The following is a 21,526-nucleotide window of genomic DNA, read 5'->3' on the forward strand; positions in this document are numbered from 1 at the left end:
CCCTACGACAGTGCTGCTCGCAACACCGTGGGGACCAGCATCCCGGGAGGTGGCAAGCTGGCTGCAGCGGCAGAAGCATGAACTCTGGGGGCCGAGGCCTGGTCGCCAGCTAGCAGGCGAGGCACCCGCTCCCCGCGGGAGTGACCTGCCCGAACGCCACCTCGGCCCCTCTCCCGCCTCAGTGCCGCACGGGGCCCCTCACCCTGAAACCTGAGCCACTGTCTCCAGGGTTGTTCCCAGTGGGCCCTCTGAGCTCCAGGCCCCAGCACTGCACCTTGCCCATCTTGACACCTCCAGCACCTGCAGGGCCTGGAACAAAGACTGCGCTGGACAAGCACTTGAGAGACGAGACCACTATGCCGATTAAATGAAATAGGATGTGAAAGTGCTTACAGCCCATCAGGAACCAATCAGGGGCCGGTGGGGACAGTGTCTAATGATGACAAGCTATGGCACATCAACGTCTCTGTACCCTCAGTGCTGTCCATCCCCAGGGGAGAGCCGGTTTCTGGGAAGAGTTAAATAGTTGGCGCTCAGTCCGGGGAAGGAGATGGATAATGTATTTTGAGCCAAGACCACAGAAAAATAAAAGAACAGAGTGACCTTAGCATGGACTGAGTTGGCTCTAAAGCAATTCTAAAGAAGGAACTCCGGAAGATGCTCTGACCAAGGGCAGTGTGACCAGAGTGAGAGCACATGCTCTGAGGGGAGCGACTTCCCTGAGCTGTCTCATTTCAGTGTTTATTTAAAAAAAGACCTGGTCTCTCTAACCGACACCCTCAACACACACACAAAGGCCACAAGAACAGGAACAGGGCTCAACCAACACAAGCTGCCTCCCCTCCCGACTGTGGGCTGGGGGCAGGGGCTCCACAGCAGCTGCGTTTAGTGAGAAGGTGAAAAGTGGGAGAGATGCCTTGGGGTCAAGGCACTGAGAGCCACAGCTGCAGCCAGAGGGAGGCTTCGAGAGCTGTAGCCAGGACTCTGGATACAGCACACACCCTCCCGACCTCGGCTGGGACTCTGCTCTGGGCTCAGGACTCACCTGCCTCACAGGGAGCGCTCAGTTCCCCTGGGCACCATGTTTACTCATCCATCTGGCCACCCAATCCCACGTACAGCCCATCAGGCTGGGAGCGGGCGCCCCACTCTCCACATTCTCAACACAGGCTGCCTTCCAGCAGCAGGCCCCTGGCCCTCTGCTTCCTGCTAATCAACTACTTCCCTGTCTTGAGTGTAAAACAAGCTAAAAAAAAAAAAAAAAATGTCATTTTCACAGAAAGAGACTGGGTCTGATCACAGTTGAGAAATTCTATGAATCACAGATAAGCCAGAGCACAGGAAGCCAGAAATGATACGTGGGACATTTCTTTTGAAACGTTAATGAAACGAAGATGCCTCCTGCCCTCCTCCCCACCTCCGCACATGTCTCTGCCAGCATTCCTGGTGGGCCCACCCACAAGCGGTTCAAACTAGTCAGACCTCCCAGACAGAAGTCTGGTTGTTTATCTGTTTGAACAAGACGTCCGTGAACAAGACGTCCGCACGAGCCCCGGCTATCTTCAAATCCATTAGGGGTTTCCTAGGGGGTGACCCAACACTCTTGTTTTCTAACAACAGTGGAGCCTGAGCAGTCCTGACAGGCTCAGCTCCAGACAGGGAGACACGGGGCTGAGGAAGAGAGGCTGCCGGTGGCTTATACCACTCAGATTCGTCCTGCCCCCCTCCAAGGCTGCCTGGAGCCTCTAGGAAGGCCCTGGGAAGAAGCAGGGAGGGAGCAAGCCGGCGAAGGGGCGAAATGACCAAGGCCGACCTGCAATTCTTGCTCTCTCTGCCGGTCCCTGCCTGCTTTTCAGAGCAGCCTGAAGCTTCTGGGCTCGGTGGCTGGAGGAGAGGGGAGAGTCTGTTTGCCAGCCAGATACCAGCAGCGCCTGGACGACCTCTGTGGGAATGCCCCTTGGGTCAGCACGCAAGAGCTCTGATGCCAGAGGCAGCAAGAACAAGGGGCCCTTCTGCACTCATTTCCCAGGGAAGCAAACTGAAAACGCCTGGCCTTGGCCAGAGTCCCCGCCACTTTTCCTGGACAAAAACATCTACCATCACCCCCATCCCACCCATCCTAATCTCTTCTTAAAAACAGCTGGTATGAATTTTATCTGATGAAACAAGTGTCAGCAGCTCTCTGCACTTCTGTCAATGCTGGCTACAGCAGTTCTTTTACTGTAAGTGGGCTGTCTTGGACTTCCCATGACAGCTCCAGGTGGCCTGTTTGGTTGGGCCACAGAAGACCATGCCCACACTCCATCATGGCAACAAGGGGAAAAGTGCAAGTGGGTCTAGGGACCCAGGGGACAACACACCATCTATTTCACCGCAGGCCAACGATCCTCTGCAGAAGAGCAAGCACCCCAGGCCTCAGAGCTCCTGCGTGTCTCAGGCTGAAGACCAGCCACCAAACTCGTTGCCAACTCGGCACTCAAACCATCAACCCCAGCAAACGCTCACAAATAAAACAGAAGTGCAGTAACCTCATACTCCACCATGGCTTTCTTCATACTTTCCACATCAAAGATCATCTTAATGAGGTCCTGCACTGGCTTGGGGAGCTTGGACTTGGTGCCAGGGTTTACCGTCAACTTCTTTACTGCCTCTTCATCCTTTAGGGAAAAAGAAAATCAGGAAGGGACACAAACAACCTAAGCAAAGTGGTGGTGGTGTTTGGCAGAGAAAGGACACAGGACGGAGTGCCACCAGCCAAAAAAAAAAAAAAAAAAAAAAAAGCTGAGTGTTAATCAAAAAGGTTTGGCATTAGTTGCCAGGAGAAGCATGTATGAATGTGTACAGGATCAGATACTTCCTGTGCACCCCTCCAAGTCCTCTTGGCTGCTCCAGATTCTTATTCCAGATGCCACTGAAGCATCCAGCTCTGTACAGGCAGACCCGCAGGCACCCACACTGCCCTCATGCCCTCACCTCCTCCCTCACTGCCTCCCATGCTGGGGTTGCTGGCGCCCTGTGCCTGGCAACCTGCCCGGGGCCCACTCATGCCCAACCTGGAAGTGCTGGGCAGCTATGAGGGTGATCCTTGGACCCCGGGGACACTGGACTGGTGGACAAATCTTGTCTCCTTTCTTCTCTTGCCCTGCCTCCCCCAAGACTGAATCCACACAGCCTTCTCTATAGCGCCAGAGGACCAAGCTAACAGTCCGGCTCCCTGCCAGGCAGCTAAAGCGCATCCTAGCATCAACCCTCCCAAGTCTGCACCCCTCACCCCTGTTCCCTGGCATTGCTCTTCCTAATACTCTACTAGCACAGGACTTTACCCCTGCCACCTGGGGAATCCAGGCTGAGCCAAGACCCGGCTATACTGAAAATGCCTTAACCCTTCTCACTTTTGAACCCACAAGGGCAGGACTATGACCATCACGGTGTCCCTAACTACTAACGGTGTTTGGTATTTGTTCTGAATGAAGGTAACTGGCATTGGGCCTTGAGCCTGGAATCTGCTTGGCTTAACAAAGCTGCAGAGAGGAACCTGTGTGCTCGTGTTCAGGGCTGCTGCTGTCAGGGCACAATACATCTACTCTTAATGCTAAAACACAAGTCTTAAATGTATCCTTATCCTCTAGCTCAGTGGTCCCCAATCTTTTTGGCACCAGGGACTGGTTTTGTGGAAGACAATTTTTCCACGGATGGGGCTGGGGGGATGGTTTGGGGATGATTCAAGTGCGCTACATTTATTGTGCACTTTATTTCTATTATTAGTGCACTGTAATAGACAGTGAAATAATTACACAGCTCACCATAATGCAGACTCAGTGAGAGCCCTGAGCTTGATTTCACTTGCCACTCACTGATAGGGTTTTGATATGAGTCTGCAAGCAGTTGATTTACTGGAAGCTGGGGGCTGCAGCCGAGTCCCGAGGCAGCCTGCGGTGCGCACAGGCCAGGAAACCTCCTTCCTGGGGTGCCACTCAACTGGGTGGTGGCAGGATCTCATCCTCAAACTGTGCAGCTTGGCACACACGGGGCTTCTTGTACACAACTTCACTTGTACAGAGAACTGTGTAGTTATAGACTCATAAACCTCCACCACTCCGCAAAATGTCACCTGCGGCATCTGGGTGGTGGGCTCATGGCTTTCAACTTTTTGTATGTTTGTAAACATTTTATAATAAAATGTTGAAAGGGAGAGAAAACCACTGCTATCAAATTCAGTCAGGCCCCTTTGGCCACTGACCTACATCTTTAAGGTGGGGAATTCGTCTTTGGTGCCCCTGGAGGGCCAGGGCCAGGCACAGAAAGGCGAGCCCCTCCCTATGCTGCGATGCCAATTAGTGCTCTATGCAGAAGGTGCTCAGTAAATGCACAAAGAGACGGAGGAGCTGGACTAGTCACTGCATACTTGGCAGACATCCTAGGGGCCTACAGGATGGTAGAGGGGCAATGACTCAGCACCCTGCAGGCACGAAGCTCCTAGTCTGCTTCTCACTGTGACACAGGCTTGTCCACACCCTAAACCTCTGCCTGTGCTGCAGTGTGCTCTGTGCTATGGGCAAAGGAAACCACCCCAGCCCCTCCGCCTGAACATTCTGGAACAGGAAAGAGCCTGGGCTGAGGAAAGCCTTCCAGGTCTCAGGCAGTGGGTAACAAGGAAAGGGGTCACTGCTCAGGACCGGCTGTAACCAGATTTAATTGCTACATTTCAGGGCCTCCTCTCCAGCACCAGCCAGAGCCCACCTCCCTGGTCCCACTTCAGCTTCCTGTGTGCTCTTCTGCTTTCACACGCCACTCCCAAATACAAGTGGAACCCTCCAGCCCCTTCAGGGCAGAGGCTTAAATCAGGCTCCGGGGACTGGGGGACGTTGGAGATGCTCAGCAAACTGATGTTGAATGAACATAAATGAAAGAAAGACAATGTTTAACTTCCTGTTTGATGATTTCCTAGTAACTGCAAAATAAACTCAGCTTCTCTTAAGGACACACAAAACAAAATCAGAACATTTTTATGAGGCAGGAGATGAAATTCCTCATTAGGTGTATAGGGAGTTTACTGCATAGCTGATAACTGAAAACACCGCTAATTCATTAGTACTGTGACCGTCTTTTTGCAAGTGGCAGGCATTTGTCATACTTGTTGAATTGAAAACATCTAAATCATCACGAATCAGTATGCCTCTTTCATGTAACCTTGAGTAAATGTACTGCTGCATGCTCTCCACCGCCCCCCTGCCATGACAGGCCAGCCAGGAGACCCCCCCTGGGCAGCTGGAGGAGAGGTCGGTCCCTCGCTTACCTGCTGGACCTCACTAAGGATGGAGTACGCAGCCTGGATCTGCCTTTTGCTCAGCTTCCCCAAGGGCATCTTCTGAAGGTCAATCTGAGGAGACAGGGGTATTTTTCCCTTTGAAAGTACTGTGCAGCGAGATGATGGGAGAGCCAGACCAAGCAGCACTCCAGGCCTCCTGGGCCCTTAGAGAAGCAGTCACAAGTCTTTCTGGTCCTCCCGGGGACACCCGGTGACCCAGCTGCACAGGCTTTGCAGCCTCGCCCCCACTGCAGGGGACAGGAATCTGTGAGGGAAGATTCTGGCTCACTGCCTTTACGGCAGGGATAAGCCAAGCAGGGCTCGTCCACCCCTGCACTCAGTCTGAAACAGCCCCACGCTTCTGGAAGAAGGTGACACAGCAGGACTCCCATCTAATTCCAAAGTGAGGACAAAGGTGCACCCTCCCCCTGGGGTCTCAGAGCCAAGGCCATTCCCACCCGGAAAATAAGAACCATAAGGCGGTGAAAATTATTTTTCTGAGGACACACTCCTGAATATCCATGCTTATACCAAATCAATAGCGTGCCCTTCAAATCAGTCACCCCGAGGTTAAACATCCGTCCCTACGACAGTGCTGCTCGCAACACCGTGGGGACCAGCATCCCGGGAGGTGGCAAGCTGGCTGCAGCGGCAGAAGCATGAACTCTGGGGGCCGAGGCCTGGTCGCCAGCTAGCAGGCGAGGCACCCGCTCCCCGCGGGAGTGACCTGCCCGAACGCCACCTCGGCCCCTCTCCCGCCTCAGTGCCGCACGGGGCCCCTCACCCTGAAACCTGAGCCACTGTCTCCAGGGTTGTTCCCAGTGGGCCCTCTGAGCTCCAGGCCCCAGCACTGCACCTTGCCCATCTTGACACCTCCAGCACCTGCAGGGCCTGGAACAAAGACTGCGCTGGACAAGCACTTGAGAGACGAGACCACTATGCCGATTAAATGAAATAGGATGTGAAAGTGCTTACAGCCCATCAGGAACCAATCAGGGGCCGGTGGGGACAGTGTCTAATGATGACAAGCTATGGCACATCAACGTCTCTGTACCCTCAGTGCTGTCCATCCCCAGGGGAGAGCCGGTTTCTGGGAAGAGTTAAATAGTTGGCGCTCAGTCCGGGGAAGGAGATGGATAATGTATTTTGAGCCAAGACCACAGAAAAATAAAAGAACAGAGTGACCTTAGCATGGACTGAGTTGGCTCTAAAGCAATTCTAAAGAAGGAACTCCGGAAGATGCTCTGACCAAGGGCAGTGTGACCAGAGTGAGAGCACATGCTCTGAGGGGAGCGACTTCCCTGAGCTGTCTCATTTCAGTGTTTATTTAAAAAAAGACCTGGTCTCTCTAACCGACACCCTCAACACACACACAAAGGCCACAAGAACAGGAACAGGGCTCAACCAACACAAGCTGCCTCCCCTCCCGACTGTGGGCTGGGGGCAGGGGCTCCACAGCAGCTGCGTTTAGTGAGAAGGTGAAAAGTGGGAGAGATGCCTTGGGGTCAAGGCACTGAGAGCCACAGCTGCAGCCAGAGGGAGGCTTCGAGAGCTGTAGCCAGGACTCTGGATACAGCACACACCCTCCCGACCTCGGCTGGGACTCTGCTCTGGGCTCAGGACTCACCTGCCTCACAGGGAGCGCTCAGTTCCCCTGGGCACCATGTTTACTCATCCATCTGGCCACCCAATCCCACGTACAGCCCATCAGGCTGGGAGCGGGCGCCCCACTCTCCACATTCTCAACACAGGCTGCCTTCCAGCAGCAGGCCCCTGGCCCTCTGCTTCCTGCTAATCAACTACTTCCCTGTCTTGAGTGTAAAACAAGCTAAAAAAAAAAAAAAAAATGTCATTTTCACAGAAAGAGACTGGGTCTGATCACAGTTGAGAAATTCTATGAATCACAGATAAGCCAGAGCACAGGAAGCCAGAAATGATACGTGGGACATTTCTTTTGAAACGTTAATGAAACGAAGATGCCTCCTGCCCTCCTCCCCACCTCCGCACATGTCTCTGCCAGCATTCCTGGTGGGCCCACCCACAAGCGGTTCAAACTAGTCAGACCTCCCAGACAGAAGTCTGGTTGTTTATCTGTTTGAACAAGACGTCCGTGAACAAGACGTCCGCACGAGCCCCGGCTATCTTCAAATCCATTAGGGGTTTCCTAGGGGGTGACCCAACACTCTTGTTTTCTAACAACAGTGGAGCCTGAGCAGTCCTGACAGGCTCAGCTCCAGACAGGGAGACACGGGGCTGAGGAAGAGAGGCTGCCGGTGGCTTATACCACTCAGATTCGTCCTGCCCCCCTCCAAGGCTGCCTGGAGCCTCTAGGAAGGCCCTGGGAAGAAGCAGGGAGGGAGCAAGCCGGCGAAGGGGCGAAATGACCAAGGCCGACCTGCAATTCTTGCTCTCTCTGCCGGTCCCTGCCTGCTTTTCAGAGCAGCCTGAAGCTTCTGGGCTCGGTGGCTGGAGGAGAGGGGAGAGTCTGTTTGCCAGCCAGATACCAGCAGCGCCTGGACGACCTCTGTGGGAATGCCCCTTGGGTCAGCACGCAAGAGCTCTGATGCCAGAGGCAGCAAGAACAAGGGGCCCTTCTGCACTCATTTCCCAGGGAAGCAAACTGAAAACGCCTGGCCTTGGCCAGAGTCCCCGCCACTTTTCCTGGACAAAAACATCTACCATCACCCCCATCCCACCCATCCTAATCTCTTCTTAAAAACAGCTGGTATGAATTTTATCTGATGAAACAAGTGTCAGCAGCTCTCTGCACTTCTGTCAATGCTGGCTACAGCAGTTCTTTTACTGTAAGTGGGCTGTCTTGGACTTCCCATGACAGCTCCAGGTGGCCTGTTTGGTTGGGCCACAGAAGACCATGCCCACACTCCATCATGGCAACAAGGGGAAAAGTGCAAGTGGGTCTAGGGACCCAGGGGACAACACACCATCTATTTCACCGCAGGCCAACGATCCTCTGCAGAAGAGCAAGCACCCCAGGCCTCAGAGCTCCTGCGTGTCTCAGGCTGAAGACCAGCCACCAAACTCGTTGCCAACTCGGCACTCAAACCATCAACCCCAGCAAACGCTCACAAATAAAACAGAAGTGCAGTAACCTCATACTCCACCATGGCTTTCTTCATACTTTCCACATCAAAGATCATCTTAATGAGGTCCTGCACTGGCTTGGGGAGCTTGGACTTGGTGCCAGGGTTTACCGTCAACTTCTTTACTGCCTCTTCATCCTTTAGGGAAAAAGAAAATCAGGAAGGGACACAAACAACCTAAGCAAAGTGGTGGTGGTGTTTGGCAGAGAAAGGACACAGGACGGAGTGCCACCAGCAAAAAAAAAAAAAAAAAAAAAAAAGCTGAGTGTTAATCAAAAAGGTTTGGCATTAGTTGCCAGGAGAAGCATGTATGAATGTGTACAGGATCAGATACTTCCTGTGCACCCCTCCAAGTCCTCTTGGCTGCTCCAGATTCTTATTCCAGATGCCACTGAAGCATCCAGCTCTGTACAGGCAGACCCGCAGGCACCCACACTGCCCTCATGCCCTCACCTCCTCCCTCACTGCCTCCCATGCTGGGGTTGCTGGCGCCCTGTGCCTGGCAACCTGCCCGGGGCCCACTCATGCCCAACCTGGAAGTGCTGGGCAGCTATGAGGGTGATCCTTGGACCCCGGGGACACTGGACTGGTGGACAAATCTTGTCTCCTTTCTTCTCTTGCCCTGCCTCCCCCAAGACTGAATCCACACAGCCTTCTCTATAGCGCCAGAGGACCAAGCTAACAGTCCGGCTCCCTGCCAGGCAGCTAAAGCGCATCCTAGCATCAACCCTCCCAAGTCTGCACCCCTCACCCCTGTTCCCTGGCATTGCTCTTCCTAATACTCTACTAGCACAGGACTTTACCCCTGCCACCTGGGGAATCCAGGCTGAGCCAAGACCCGGCTATACTGAAAATGCCTTAACCCTTCTCACTTTTGAACCCACAAGGGCAGGACTATGACCATCACGGTGTCCCTAACTACTAACGGTGTTTGGTATTTGTTCTGAATGAAGGTAACTGGCATTGGGCCTTGAGCCTGGAATCTGCTTGGCTTAACAAAGCTGCAGAGAGGAACCTGTGTGCTCGTGTTCAGGGCTGCTGCTGTCAGGGCACAATACATCTACTCTTAATGCTAAAACACAAGTCTTAAATGTATCCTTATCCTCTAGCTCAGTGGTCCCCAATCTTTTTGGCACCAGGGACTGGTTTTGTGGAAGACAATTTTTCCACGGATGGGGCTGGGGGGATGGTTTGGGGATGATTCAAGTGCGCTACATTTATTGTGCACTTTATTTCTATTATTAGTGCACTGTAATAGACAGTGAAATAATTACACAGCTCACCATAATGCAGACTCAGTGAGAGCCCTGAGCTTGATTTCACTTGCCACTCACTGATAGGGTTTTGATATGAGTCTGCAAGCAGTTGATTTATGATGGTCTCTGTGCAGTCAAACCTCTCTGCTGATGATGATCTGTATCTGCAGCCGCTCCCCAGCGCTGGCATCACCGCCTCAGCTCCACCTCAGATCGTCAGGCATTAGATTCCCATAGGGAGCACGCAACCCAGATCCCTCGCGTGCACAGTTCACAGTAGGGTTCGCGCTCCTATGAGAATCTAAGCCGTCGCTGATCTGACAGGGGTGGAGCTCAGGCGGTAACGGGAGCGATGGGGAGCGGCTGTAAATACAGACGAAGCTTGGCTCGCTCACCTGTCGCTCACCTCCTGCTGTGTGGCCTGGTTCCTAGTAGGTACTGGTCCATGGCCCAGGGATTGGGGACCCCTGCTCTAGCTGTAACTTCACTGAAGGCAAACTATCAGTATGTTAAAAAGCCTTATTTAAATACGTATACTCTGTGACCTGGTAACTTGATCTCTAATGATAACAAGCACAGAGATAAGTATATCAGCATCATTATAGCAAATACCTGGAAATAATCTAAATAACTAATTGGGGTATGGGAGGGTGTTGTTTGGTAAATTACAAATAATGGCCACCCACAGGATGGAATTCTATACAGACTTAAGAAATGATGCTCTAGTTCAGTGCAGTTTAATACAGTAGTCACTGGTTTTGACATGTGGCCACTCTGAATTGAGCTGTATTATAAGAGCTAATAATACACCAGCTATCAAATATTCAGTTAAAAAAAGGTAAAAATATCTCAATGATATTAATATATCAAAATGATAATATTTTGGACATTCTGGGTTAAATACATAACTAGTATTAATTTCACTGTTTCATTTTGCTTTTTAAAATGTAGCTACTAGAATATTTAAAATTGCCTAAGTGGCTACCTATCTCTCTCTGTTGGACAGCATTGCTCTAGAAGACATGGGGAAATGCTCCTAGAACAGTAAGGCCAAAAGCTGGTGGTGGCAACACAGTATGTAAGGAAAGACTCCAGTGTTACAGTGGGGAAAAGTAGCTGTGACGTGAAAGAAGTATATAAAGACATATACCATGATTTTAATTCTTTGTGCCTCTGTCTTTCTCAAAATTTTCTAAAACAAATACAGTTGACCCTTGAGCAACTCAGGGACTAAGGGCATTAACCTTCTGTGCAGTCAAAAATCCGAGAATAAGAGTTGGTCTTCCATATTACTGGTTTCTCCCTATCCTCAGTGCTGCATCCGTGAACTCAACCAACCATGGATTATGTGGAACTGTAGTATTTACTAATGAAAAAAATTCCACATATAAGTGGACCCATGCAGTTCAAACCTGTGTTGTTCAACTGTGTATATATATATATATATATATATATATATATATATACGTATATTTTGTGTGTGTGTGTGTGTGTGGTACACAGGCCTCTCATTGTTGTGGCCTCTCCTGTTGTGGAGCACAGGCTCCGGACGCACAGGCTCAGCGGCCATGGCTCACGGGCCCAGCCGCTCCACAGCCTGTGGGATCTTCCCGGACCAGGGCATGAACCCGTGTCCCCTGCATTGGCAGGCAGACTCTCAACCACTGCGCCACCAGGGAAGCCCTGTATATATTTTTGAAATGGGAAAAAAAAAAACTCAGTAGGGGGCACTGCTGAGTTAGACCAAGTCTGTGCAACTCTAAACTCCAAGTTCTCCACCTCAACATTATACAAGAGCTAATTTCTATTTTTAATGGTAGAGCTCATGATACTCTATAAACTAGAGAATTCCCCCTTTAAGACATGTTAGGCCTCAAAAATTTGGAATTAAATCTGTACCATCTACAAATCTCTTTCTTTCTGCAATACAAGAGTGCACCACTCCCCATTATAAAAGCAATAAGTTTTCATATAAAAACAAGGTGGGACTTCCCTGGTGGCACATTGGTTAAGAATCCGCCTGCCAATGCAGGGGACACGGGTTTGATCCCTGGTCTGGGAAGATCCCACGGGCTGCGGACCAACTAAGCCCGTGGGCCACAACCACTGAGCCTGTGCTCTAGAGCCCGCGAGCCACAACTACTGAAGCCCACGTGCTGCAACTACTGAAGCCCGCGCACCGCAACAAGAGAAGCCACCGCAATGAGAAGCCTGCCCACTGCAACGAAGAGCAGCCCCCGCTTGCTGCAGCTAGAGAAAGCCCACATGAAGCAACGAAGACCCAACACAGCCAAAAATAAAAATAAATAAAATAAAATAAAAACAAGGTAAGCATTTTGTCAAAACCAATGGCCACAAAAGTATCAGCCAAGAGACAAGGCTGTCTGGTAATATATAGGCAGATGGTCAAGCAACAAATATAAATAATGGGAAATTATTAGGAAATAATTTGGGACTAAAAACTGGGACCTACTGAAGCACGTCAAGTCACTATAATTCTATCTTGATGATAAAGCAAGTCACGTGATCTATGATTCAACATAGCTTCAGATAAGAAACCTCACCTGGAATTTGTGAATTACTCCCTGTTATTATTTAGGGAGCAACTTCAAAGACTGTTCCTCCTTGACAGTCTTAAAAATGCTCACACTGTTCTCATCTAAGCGCCATCTCATATTTCATGGTGTAGATTTTATTCATGAAAGGGTGTTGGATTTTATGAAATGCTTTTTCTATGTTTATTAGGATGACTGTGTGGCTTCTGTCTTTTATTCTATTCATGTTATATTACATTGACTTGACTTGCAGGTTGAACCAACCTTGCATTCCTGGGATAAATCCCACTCAGTCATGGTGCATAAATCCTCATGTGCTGCTAGATTCAGTTTGTTAGTATTTTGTTGAGGATTTTGCATCTATATTTATAAGGATATTGGACTGGAGTTTTCTCGTGATGTCTTTGTTTGTCTTTGGTATCAGGATAATACTGGTCTCACATAATGAGTTGAAGAGTGTTCCCTCCTCTTCTCTCTTTTGGAAAAGTTTATGAAGGTCCAGTATTAATTCTTTAAACATTTGATAGGATTCACCAATGATGCCATCTGATCCATGGCATGTTTTTAAAAGAATAGTGTCCCTCCCTTTTATCAGAACTAGAAGGTGTAAGAGCATTAAGTGATTACCTGGCCATAGTCAATCTCCAGAGGGTAGAACTTTTTGGGATGTTTTGTGAAGTTTTTGGAGTGCCAGGCATTCCCGGTTTTCTCTTCATATAATTTCGTAAAATGCTCAATGGCATCCTCCTTGGATGGCATCTGCTCCAGTTTGTTACTACCAATTACCGTGCCCACGCGGCCCCAGGACCTGAATATCCAATACCTGTGGGAGGAGAGGAGGAACATCAGATACAAATTCATGGGTCAGCCTGTTGTATTTCAGGATGAGTTTCCCTTCCTGCCATTCCCCTTGAGGGAGAAACAACTGCAAACACACCAAAATGATGGTGACTGACAAAGAGGAACAAAAGGAACTGGTATTACAATGAAGGACCTTTATTTTACTTTTATTAAACTGAGCGTTGTTAAGTTTAAAGTAATTTTAAAATGCTCTTCCAAATCATATTGGCAAGTGGGCTATAAAAAGTACCAAAAAACAGGTTAACCTTGGATCTGGCAGCCAAACTTGAGGAGTAAATCCTGAGGCATACAGACCTTTACGTAAGAATATCCAATTCTTCTCCCCAAAGAAACACGGCAAGTAACACTTGGAAGTCATGAGTTCAAGGTGATGCAACCATCAACGACGTGTATTAAAAATAATGAAGAACCTTTGGCTCAGATCAGAGGCTGAGATGTGATGAAATGGGAGGGGGCGGGCCACTGCCCTGCAGGGTCAGCCACCTACAGACCCAAGCTAGCATCTTCAGTTTTTATCCCAATCTAGGGCCAAGTCTTGGGTGCCCTGCGGGCTGTGCTGCCTAGCTTTGGGCGAGTTCATTTTTTTTTTTAGTGGAAATCATGCATAAGTTAAATTTTACATCACAATAAACACAGATATATTGGAAACCCAGAAAGATTTGGATGCATTTAAAAAATAAAACCAGAGATTTCAAAGAAGATTTGGGGCTTCCTGCTGGTTTTCTGGGCTACTGCCCAGAGAAATACAAATTCATTCTCTGCTGGGTTATTTCCCTCTGGAAATGTTTGGAAGACACCACGCTGACCTATCCTGAAAAAAACCTTCTGACTCTAACAGCCCACATTGTCCTTTCCCTCTAAAAACCCATAAATCTAGGCCACCAGAATGATGCCCATGTCCAAAATCACCATTAGAATTTGCCTGCTGGAGGTGGACAATTCTGTTCTCATTTGCCTGTTGTTTAACACACTCTGGCACTCAGCACATTGCCACAAAAACCCTATCCCTTCTCCTGCACTCCAATACACATCTAGCTTTTGGAAGGTATGTTTTACAAGCAACATACCCTACTTTGACCTTCATTATCTCCAACAAGAGTAGGTAGTAAAGTAAATGATGCAGGATTTTACTTCTTCAGAAATTTTAAGTAGCCACACAGATATTGTGTGCTCTTTTAAGGGTCACTTCTGACATTCACATTTTCAATGAAAGGTGTGGTGAGATGTGAAGAGCCTGAGCCTGCCAGCGCCTACAACCTGCGGCTGGCCAAGGTGCACCGGGCGCTGACTGTATCTCTCGGGGGCTGCCACTCACAGGGGTTTGCCTTTCAACGAGGAAAGCTTTTTGGATCTCCTGGAGTTCCAGTGTGTAAATTGTTTTCATTTGCTAAAAAGGAAAGGTCAGTTTAATATATTAAAGTGCTTCCCCCCCCGCCCCCCCGCTTAGAGCTTAACACACCTTCCCCACTTACATGCAGCTCCTGTTCTGTGCTGGCTGCAACGAGGGCCCATCGACTTGGCAGAGAACTGCCCCCACTAGAAAAGTGTGCGTGGCCAAGCCAGCCCAGCGCCTCAGCACCCCGGAACTGGCTCTTACCTGCCTCCACTATGTTCAAAATAAAACATACAAACAGATGCAAACCCAAATGCCTCTAGTAACTGGGGAGCCCGAGGTAACACTGATGAGTGAGGACAGAAAGGCCGTCTGGGGGCGAGGGCCTCTTCCCTCCCTCACCGCAGGCCTCACGACACACCCATGCTCTTCACGAGGCGGCTGGCTCCCAGGAGCACTGAGAGCCTCTCAGGAGCACAGCTCTGCTGGACACTCCCGCCCCCAGCGCACCTGCTCTCTTTGTCATCCTCCAGGAGCTGCAGCTTGTAATAGGAGTTGGTTCCCTTAACGATGTCCACCAGGCCGAGGGTGGCGCTGAAGACCTTCCCGCCTTTCTCCAGGACGTGCGCGCTGTGTTCCAGACCTGTCACGGACAGAGGCCCCGAGATGAGTCCCACGGGGAGAAGGGGGTCTGCAGGTGCCCCACAGGACGTGCGCGTTCTCAGGACCGGGGAGCCTTGAGGCCGGAGGGCGAGGCGCGGCCCGGTCCCACATGGTTTCCCTCATCAATGGCGGGCCCACAGCTCGCTCTGCTCCCGTTTCCTCACCGGAATCAGGGTCGACAGCCGCTCCTCCTTTAAGAGTCAATTTCATTCTCTTTTCAGATTTGTTGGTACCTTGGAAGAGGATAGAGAAATGCAAACATTAAATTAAAAATAAATAAAAAGCAAGGGGAAGGTGGCAGGCAGGGCGAGTGGGTCACCTTCACCTGTGTCAGATGTCAACATGGCATCTGTGTGCTGCCTCGCACCATCCTGCGCCCAGGGAAAATGAATGAGAAAACTGGTGTGGGCAGAGCTCAACAGACCATTCGGGCGCAAAGGGAGAGGCTGGGCACAGGCGGACCCGGCCAGCCTGGCAGAGGCCACGGCCCCCGGCAGGATGGGGCCACGGCAGGGCGGGGCAGCTCGGGGCCTCACCTTCCTCCTTGACGGGGCCCTTGCTCTTCTTGGAGAGCACAGCCCCCGACTTCCCTTTTGGGGCCACGGCTTCAACAGGCTCCGCCTTCACCTCGGCCCCCCAGGGGGACAAGAGGTGGGTTGAGAGCAACTCCTGAAGGCTCTTGGTCGAGGCGGAGACGTCCTGGAGGAAATCCTCAGACACGACGCGGACGTTGGCTTCTTTTACTTCCTCCATCTTTTTATTCATCTTGTCGACCTCCTCTGTTCAAATCGGAGGGAAAGAACTTTGAAATCTCAAATCACTATACAGTTACTACTCGCTGGGTACTTCCCAACCCTCGTCACCCACAGCTCTCCTCTCCTTCAAAATCTAGTGCTTGAGGCCTTGAGGTTCATTTCAACAATCGTCTCTCACCAGCAACATCCCCCTTCTTCTAAGGTGTGATGAGTGAGAGCTGCTGTTGCCAAACCCTTCTACAGAACGAGATGTTAACAGGTATTACATAGAGAAAGGAAGTCACATCCCTATGGGAAGAGCGGTCTACTGTTTTCTGGTCTTGGAGACTTACAATAGTTGTCGGCACATTAAGCCTGCAAAGAAACCTGTTCAGCTTTGTTTAACTCTGCATTTTCCAAACCTACTTAAGCTGTGAACTTTCTGTCTGGAGGCAAACCTACCAACATCTTGTGAACAAGGTGAGAAGAGTAGGCTACAGTCTTTATTTGGCAGTTTTAGATATGTGAATATAGACCACAACGCAGAGCAGCAATGCCAAGTACAAGTGCCCACACCCCTTTACAGAGAACCTGAACAATGCCAGCGATGATAAGAGACACATTTTTGGGGTCCCTCTGTGTGTCAGACACTGTGCTCGGCACTTCACCTCATTTAATTCTCAACACACCCCTGAGAGACGGGGCTCCCTATGGTTCACAGGCGGACTGAACTCACTTTTGGTACTGATGCACAGGGAGGCCTTGTTGGTGGTCCCCGTCAGCTTCCCCCCGAGCTTCTCGATCGTGGCCTTCACTTCATCCTTGTTCTGGGAGAGTTTCCCAAGAGTCAGGATCTTCATGTTGGATAACGGCTTGTCTGGGATGGGAGAAAAGGATCACTAGGCAGGGCTGCTGCCCGGGGTGGAGGGTGGGAGCAGGAGACCAGGCAGCAGCTCCCAGGGAAAAGCCAGACCGGCTGCAAGGCCCCCGAACGGCCTCAGCACCCTCTTTGATCAGGGAGAAAGGGATCTCCTTGAGGAGAAGTCTACGTAAACTGAAGAAAAGAGTAAGAGTAGCAGGAAAGCAGAGGACAGGACAGCAACCTGTACCCAGTCCTCAGCACAGAAAGGACCGGCCAGGGAGAAGCCGTGTACTGACACTGCTCCACAGCAGGACTCGAGCAGAGGTGGCCGGGGGCGCCCTGGGTCTGCTCCACAGACAGACGAGGAAGGACCAGGAGGCTGGCCAGAGGGTGGGACGCCGGGGTCACGTGAACTCCCAATTCCTTCTGTTATTCTGTTCTCACCCCATGCCTAAAAGCAAACTACAGTTCTCACAGGATGCTTATTAATCAACCCCATTAAAAACACCAGCCTTGGGGAATTCCCTGGAAGTCCAGTGGTTAGGGCTCCATGCTTCCACTGAAGGGGCATGGGTTCGATCCCTGGTTGGAGAGCTAAGACCCTGCATGCGGTGCGGTGTGGCCAAAAAAAAAAATTAAAAAAAAAAATTAAAAAAGTAGGCTTGTCCACGGCAGTCACTGAGAGCTTTGGTCAGCATGACCACACTGAGCTGAGAGAACTGATTCAGGCACCAAGAACCCTGGCATTTTAGGTATTTAGCACTGACCCCGGGCCAGAAAAGACCTGGGTCAGGGGTGTGCCTTCTGTTTGTTGCAAACGGGAACATACACAGCTGGTTACACATTTCCACAAGAGATGCTGTGGGGAGGAGTCCTTTAAGCTGTCCCTGTGAGGGAGAACAACTAGGGATACACGTAGGGTTTAACTGAAAGTTGGCCGAGGTCTCCGCAGGGAACGGAATCACTTAGCTGTGAACTGCAAGTGAGGGGAAAGCGGAAGGGACCCTCAGGGCAGGGCCTGGACGTCGACCCCGCCTGGCCCACCACACTTGCTCTTGGACCCAGGCTGCAAGAAGCAGGGTGAACTCGGGATGACCACCCACACGTCCCCTCCCCAGAGGATGGAGGGAGGTCACTGCTGGGCTCACGTTCACGGAAGAATCCTCATCCTCCACCCAGCACACAGTGGCCATAACCATTAGACTACGCCACATGTCCCCGAGTAAACAAAGACAGCAGTATCTTCTGCCCCCAAAACACAAACTCATCTCACTGTCTTTGTTGGTGTAGAGTATTTCTCGCTGACACTGATCACACCAAGTACGGCAAGTCTCTGCAGGCGACAGAGACCCAGCATCACATCCGGCTCAGGATGACTGGTGGGGAGCACAAAGCTGAGCCCTGGAATGCTGCTCTGTAGCGTAGCACAGCCAGGCAGGAGAGTCTGAATGCCCCTTGCAGGTAACTGTCTCCCTGGCCTTTCTCAGAAGCCCCCCTCCCCAACCCACCTCCTCCTGCTGGGGGTGGGATGGGGAGAACAAGGGCAGAGCTTCCCCCCAGGATCAGCCAGCAAAGAACCCCGACGGACACCCACTCCACCCTAAGTTCAGGGCCCCAGTCGTCCCCCCCCTCCTCCCCGAGGCTGGCCCGGAGCTGCACCTGGGGGAGCGGAGTTCACAGTGGCGGGCGCTGAGGCTGCAGAGGGCAGGGGTGCTGCCGCCAGCGGGGCGCCGGCCTCTGGGGGGAATATACGGTCCTGCTTTCGGATCTTCAATTTCTTGAGGTAAGAGATTTCTCGGAATTCCTAAAGAGTGTAAGTTTTAGTTAAGAAACCAGTTTTCCCTTCAAATAACCACCTGATAGAGAAAAGAACTTAAGAATCTTTTTCTTCTTACGATAAAGAATAACACAAAATAGGAAAATCTGAGGCTTTTAGTATGAAATACAGTATTACTGCTGATATGGTGCTTATTTGCAGTACTTCTACATTTATAATACAGCTAGTACTGTGACGCTTGAAGAGAAAAAATATTTTCCTTAAAAAAAAAAACAAAACAAACAAAAAAACCCAGTTGATAATCTGGTCAGGGAACCACTGCTGGAACTTGATTCCAAGCCCCAGGCCTCATTCTGGAGTTGTCCCCTCAAGAATGAAGAGGCTTCTTCCTGGGGTCCTATGTCCATTCCATGACCAAAAGCCCCCCCAGACTCCCCAGAGCACGGGAGAGAGATTATTACCCGAAAGGCAATCAGGGCAATTCCCTTCCCTTCCTAGGAGAAGGGACTGTGAATGCAGGGAGCCCATCAACAGTCAGTGTTCAATATTAACTCTGCCACCAGCACGGTCCACCGGCATTCCAGGCGATTCACAATGGGCTGTGCTGTAAGTGGTCACTCAATAAACATCACATACACCAGGCTCAGGCACCAGGTCCCTACCCTCCTAAGTCTTCTTTCCATCAAGAAACAGCCCTTCCCTGCTAGACCCATGGTCAACGACTGCCTGGTGGATAAAACGTATGCTGGGCATCTAACACAGTGCCACACATCACAGTGAGTTTAGAAAGAGTTTCAGCCTTTGAGAAAGAAGCTCAGCCTTGACCGACAGATACACGAAGGCAACTTCTACATAGGCGCTAGCTTCTAAACCAGAGGTGTGCTGAAGTGATGCAATACTGGGAATGCTGGGAGGGCTCCTTGGAGGCAGTGACCTGCCAAGTCAGGGGCGGGGTGGGGGAGTGTGTTTGTGTGTGGGGGTGTGTGTGTGGGGGGGTGGTGTGAGTGGTATGTGAGGAGAAAAAAGGTGGCAGAAAGAGGGGCTGCAGAAGGTAGCTGGAGCCAGATCATGGAGGGGAGTTCAAGCTAAGGAGATGACCGTAATTCTGTGATCCAAGCCCCTGGGGGCAGCACAGTCCCTACCCATGGTCTGTAAATCCATGAATTTGCATGGGCAGCAAGCACTGTCCACCTGACAAAATGTCTTGCACCTGTAGGTCCCGTTTTAAAATAACCCTTTAAAAATATACATAGATGCAGTGCAACTGACATATAAAATACTAAATAGTTCACATCACGATCTTACTTTTTTCCTAAAGATATTAAAAGGGATACAAATACCACAAACGGGCCTGTAACAATGGCATTCTCAGAAAAACTGGGAAAATATTTCTAGAAGAAATGGGCAATCACTGTAAGGTTTTAAGGGTGGCGAAAGGACAAGGTCAGACTTGTTGTAGAGCAACCGAGCAAGCAAAAGTACAGAGATACGTATAGAGTAATTATGGTAGTGAACAGAGAAGGCAAGAAACGAATGAGTGGAAGGGGCAAGCGGGAAAGTGGAGTTCAGCTCTGGATGCTGAAGTGATTAAGTGCCACCAGGACCCACAAGCAACAATTATGGGGCGCTTACTATGTACCACTGGTCCAAATGCTCAACCACCCGGGGAGAAGGCACGGGCGGTGAGGGAACTTGACAGACATCAAATCCCAAGCCAGGGAGCCCATGACAGCCCCAGGTGGTGGGGCACCAGCTCGCACTGAGTCTGAGGGCACGGGGGAGTCCATCCAGCAGCTAGCCCCCCAAGACACTGCTGGCTCCCCCAACGGTGTGGCTCCAAACAAGGTCCCCCAACTGAGGTTTTTTACATTCTGAGAATTCAAGAGAGAGAGAGAGCTCAACAGGAGACATGAGCTCTGGGCCCAACTCCCCGTCTAGCACCAAGGCAAGGAAATGTCTTGCTCTGAGAAACACTCTCCCATCATAAAGGCAGGAATTACCATTTGTTCACCACCGTGTCCCTTGTGCCCAGAACAGTGCCTGGCAGAGGGTAGCCACTTGATAAACAGAAATTAAAGTAACACACGGTCTTTGCAAGCAAGAAGATTTTACACCAGTTGGACAAACCTGTGCTCCAGCTGGAAGTGCTTTGGTACTACATCTGTGTAGTTTGCAAATGTACAGAACCAAGGACATAATTCTATAATCTGATTCTGAGGATGGCCTCGATGTAAAGAGGTCTGAGAAACTCTGCCCTGCAGTCGTGGTGACCTGGAGTGTGGACAAGCCCAGAAGATGGGACCAGGTTTTTCTGCAAATATATCCCAGGATCCACACCCCCACTTACCTTTGGGGTCACCCACTCCTTCCGGTTGGGCGTCTGTGTCTTGACCATACACTTGGTCCAGGCAGTGACATCCCCGGTACAGTAATAGGCATCGCTCTTGAAGACCAGCTGGCCTGAGCATTCCTCGCAGGGAAGGAGGGCACCGAACACCATGCCGTCGGCCACTCGGTCCAAGATCTGAAGCCAGTGAAGAAGAGAAGCAAGTCAAGGAGGAAAGGAGCAGCTACAGGAGAGGACATTTACCAATGTGGGATGAAGAAATTGCACGGACTCCACTCGCTAAAAAAGAAGGGAGGGACTGCCCTGAGGTTCCTAACATTCCCTGGAGAAGGTGGTTTACAGTTGGAGCTTGCATTTTTGTGCTTTATGAGACTTTATCTCCACGCATGAGGGTTCCTGCAGCTCCCCTTTCCCTCGGTGACTTAGAAACAAAGGGAGAACCCAGAACATCCACTGTTTCTGCACCAGAGGAACGGCAGGGCAGGGCCTGCAGGGGAGACAGCCCTCGCAGCAGAGAGGGCTCCTCGGGCCAAAGTTTGTGGCATGAACACACGAGGCAGATGTGCAGTCCACCTCGGTCCTTGAGCGCCTGCCCCTTCCTGTCCCCGCAAGCGGCGACCTCGATGGCAATGCCCATGCAACACGACTATGGAATTTCACTCCCAGTTAATACCAGCAGGTGTTCACCCGGAGGGCCTCCCACACTCCACCGGGACAGTCACCGCGCAC

The 21,526-nt window shown here is 50.8% G+C and overlaps 1 protein-coding gene across 1 annotated transcript in view; it reads right to left on the reverse strand.

Annotated features, from left to right (window-relative positions):
• PARP1 (poly(ADP-ribose) polymerase 1) overlaps window positions 1-21,526 on the reverse strand; it is a 58,456-nt gene that overhangs the window by 8,476 nt on the left and 28,454 nt on the right. Inside the window, exons 8-15 of the mRNA XM_024130640.3 lie at window positions 18,333-18,477; window positions 16,548-16,688; window positions 15,614-15,856; window positions 15,242-15,310; window positions 14,925-15,057; window positions 12,848-13,043; window positions 8,419-8,547; window positions 5,297-5,380 (exon numbers count right to left, since the gene is read on the reverse strand). Of these exons, the coding sequence (XP_023986408.1) occupies window positions 5,297-5,380; window positions 8,419-8,547; window positions 12,848-13,043; window positions 14,925-15,057; window positions 15,242-15,310; window positions 15,614-15,856; window positions 16,548-16,688; window positions 18,333-18,477 (1,140 nt within the window). The remainder of the gene's footprint in view (window positions 1-5,296; window positions 5,381-8,418; window positions 8,548-12,847; window positions 13,044-14,924; window positions 15,058-15,241; window positions 15,311-15,613; window positions 15,857-16,547; window positions 16,689-18,332; window positions 18,478-21,526) is intronic.

Source organism: Physeter macrocephalus, chromosome 4 (genome assembly GCF_002837175.3).
Source record: "Physeter macrocephalus isolate SW-GA chromosome 4, ASM283717v5, whole genome shotgun sequence".
NCBI classification, from domain to species: Eukaryota; Metazoa; Chordata; class Mammalia; order Artiodactyla; family Physeteridae; genus Physeter; species Physeter macrocephalus.